Below are 3307 nucleotides of genomic sequence, written 5' to 3'. Positions count from 1 at the left end.
GCCCTCCTGAACCGGCAGAGGCAGAGGCAACCATGCGTGCTTCTTCTTCTCTACTCCGGAGGAAAGGGTGAGAGATGGAGGAGGCAATTTTCAGTTGTGTGTGGGTTTGATTTAAGGCTTTGGCTGTGGTCTGTTGATATATTAAAATACTTTCTGGGAACGCCACCTCCTAAGCTCCCCATCAGGACAAACGTATTTTCAAAAATGAAAACATCGAACAATGACGCGGAGCTGAAACGCTGCGGCGGGGCTCAGGCCCTTCATGTCAGGATGGTGTCGTCCACCTGCTCTGTGGAGTCGGCCTGGCTGGCCAGCTTCTTCAGGGACCTTCGGTTACACTCGTTCAGCACCTCCAAACTGGCCACATCCAGGATCTTGGAGACGGACTGTGGGGAGGGATGGATGGGACAGACATCAGCTAACAGGGCTTCAGGCTTCTCCGCTCAGACAGAGACAGCACAGTTAACCTCAGAGGCAGAGAGCTGGGGTGGGATTTGGGAAAATAAGGGAATCAGAGAGACTCGGGAAGGCCCAGAAAATATTCATCTTGCTTCCTGAGAGACGAGAGAGTGCTTAAAAGGGTGCCAGGGTTGGGGACTTGGCGAGCAGGGCAGCATTGAGCTTCATGGGTGGGGGGCTCTACTGAAACTCACTGCGTATGTGAGGGGCTGTGTGCATTTATTTTTTTTAAAGATAAAAGTCGCTATTGCTATCCTGCCTCAGCCTGCCAGCTGGGACTACAGGTGCAAGCCACCACGCCCAGCTCTTTTACAGACAGGGTCTCACTACATTGCCCAGGTCAGCCTCCCCGGGTAACAGGTGTATGCCACAGCACCCAGCCTTTAGGTTGGACTGAGAATCAAACCCAGGCCTCCCATGTGGTCCCAGCCTGGAGAGCGCAGTGTCCTAGCAGCAGGCTCCACGATGTGATTTGTTACTTGAAGGACGGGCTGTCCCGCCGCACCGGGAAACGTGGGGTGGGCAGAGGCCTGAATCTCGATCTGCTCCCAGGAGCTGATGTACACGGTGGCACAGGGGAGCACGAGGGAGGGCTGCAAGGCTATGCCCACGGCCTGCCTGTGGGGCGCTCCAGCCCCAGGCTCCCACCTGGAACAGCTCTTCACCCTGCCTCATCTTGAGGAGGTTGACGATCGCCTGGTCACTGTAGGCCCTCACGACGGTGTTCTTGTCCTTGGTGTTGTCAAGAAGAGCCTTGAGGATGGGCTTGATGGCCTGGGGGTCCAGGGGAGGCAGCGGGTCCTTATTGGCCCACCAGATCATCTTCTCAGCCACCAGCCTGATGTCACTGGATGGATTCTGCAGACACTGTGGGGACACAGACAGGCTTACGGACAGGCATGCCTCATCTGATGTCTCTCAGAGCAGCCCAAGCCCTGGGCCTGATGCTCTCCTGCCTCAGGGACACTGACCTCACTGCTCCTGCAGGAGGGTGGCAGGGCATGGTTCAGCCATTCCCCACCCCCGGCTCATCTCACACCACTCTCCCCTCTGCTCACTACTCTTGGCCCACACGGTTTTCACTTCCTCAAACACACCATGCTCCTTCCTGCCACAAGCCTCTGCCCCTGGATCCTCACTCGGTTGGTTCCTTCTCTGCCTCAGGTCTCAGCTCAAATGATATCCTTCTGAGATCTCCCAGGTCAGCCCCATCTGCAGCCCCCCCAGGGACCTAGTCTGCCTCGCTCGTCTCTACACCTACAGGGGCCGGCCCTGCTGGGTGCACAGTGGTGCTCAGTGAAGAAATGCCAAGGAGCCACTGAACGCAGCCAGTGTCATATGCAGTCAGCCTGACAGGACCCCTGGAAGCGTGCTCAGGGCTCTGGGCATCCGCAGGGAAGGGCAGGCGGGTGCCCTTTGTACCCTCATTACTGTGAGCAAGGCCCACACATCAGCAGCACCATCGCCCGCCTGGGAGCTGGTTACAAAGGCAGAGTCTCACATGCGAGGCCGTTTCATTATGACACAGAACTGCTTTGAGGGATGTTCCCATTAGCGTGTAAGCAGCGAGCCATTGCACAGGCTAAGGGGGCCTGCTATCAGGGTCTGGCACCCCACACTAACGAGGGCCACGCCAGGCAGGCGGAAGAGACTTAATAAGACTTAAACCCAGGTCTGTCCCAGTTTTGTAAAATCGGAATACCAAGAAAGAGCACCTAAAGGAGTGATCTCAATTATCTGAGAGTCGGACGAGAAGTCGCACATTCTTTCGGAGAACAATGCACACAGAAACACTCCGCACCCCACTCCTAAGGTTCAGGTGCCCCTGAGTTTAACCACAGGGAGCCAGGACGTGAGTTGAGGGTGCGTCCCAGGGCCCCTTGGTCTTGGGGCCTTCTCACGCACCGGGCTTGGTGGCATGCACAGTCCCTGCTCCCACTCACCTTAACGAACAAGCTGGAGAGTCTGGCCGGCAACTGCCCTCCTGTCTCGATGTGGTATTTCATCAGGAAGCCCATGCCCCGGACCCCGCTCACCGCGATGGGGATCTATGGAGAACAGAGAGCTAGCCGGCACCCTGCTCCCTCCTGGGGCCGCACAGCCAGGTCTAATCCCGGTCCCCAGGACTGCCTGGGACCCTTCCACACCAGCCTCATCCCTTTCTGCTTTGCACCAAAGACGCCTTGACAGCTCTCAGCTCTCAGGCTGCCTTGGCTGCTAGACAGGTAAACAAAGTCCTCGGTCCCTAGAGCAGGGATCAGAGATCTTCTGGCCTGGGAGGGACCTCTAGACCCTCCAAGCCAAAGTCCTCGCTGGTTAGATGATGAGACTGGGGACCATGGGGACCAAGGAGCAGTCCTACAAGTTACCGAGCAGAGTAAGATTCAAACCCAGGCCTCACCAGCTGGCGTTCCCCCGTGCCTTACCCTGTCAGCCATGGCGTTGCTGAGGATCATTTCCTGAACGTCACCACTGTATCTGCCTGCACAGAGTCTGCCCGGAGCCACATTCACAGCCACGGAGAGTGCCAGGCTCCGTCCGTGCCGAACCATCCAGTCAATGCCAGACACGTCCGCTGCATGGGAGGACATGGCTGGGGTCAACCGCACTGGACAGCTTGTCCCTGCTGCCCACAAGGTGCCCAGGCCGCCCCATTGCTGACACTATGAGCTGGCTCAGAGCGTGGTGGGAGTCCCAGGGCACCCTGCACATGACCCCTCTGACATGGTGTGTTGAGAGGTCTCTCACACACACTAGGGCTTGCAGCCATGTTCTCTGCAGAAACCCTTGGGGCTGCAGGGCCATGGAAACCAGATGCAATTTAATATCCAGCACCCTGGATTCCCAG

At 57.5% G+C, this 3307-nt stretch overlaps 1 protein-coding gene across 1 annotated transcript in view; it reads right to left on the bottom strand.

Annotated features, from left to right (window-relative positions):
• Positions 1 to 6: 6 nt before the first annotated feature.
• GCN1 (GCN1 activator of EIF2AK4) overlaps positions 7 to 3307 on the bottom strand; it is an 82964-nt gene continuing 79663 nt past the window's right edge. The window contains exons 56-59 of the mRNA XM_014588973.2: positions 2886 to 3034; positions 2403 to 2507; positions 1108 to 1326; positions 7 to 386 (exon numbers count right to left, since the gene is read on the bottom strand). Coding sequence (XP_014444459.1) covers positions 261 to 386; positions 1108 to 1326; positions 2403 to 2507; positions 2886 to 3034 — 599 coding nt within the window. The 3' untranslated portion in view covers positions 7 to 260. The remainder of the gene's footprint in view (positions 387 to 1107; positions 1327 to 2402; positions 2508 to 2885; positions 3035 to 3307) is intronic.

Source organism: Tupaia chinensis, unplaced genomic scaffold (genome assembly GCF_000334495.1).
Source record: "Tupaia chinensis unplaced genomic scaffold, TupChi_1.0 Scaffold000320_1, whole genome shotgun sequence".
Taxonomy (NCBI): Eukaryota; Metazoa; Chordata; class Mammalia; order Scandentia; family Tupaiidae; genus Tupaia; species Tupaia belangeri.
Note: the sequence above shows the minus strand (reverse complement) of the source record. Positions and strands in the feature narration are given on the sequence as shown.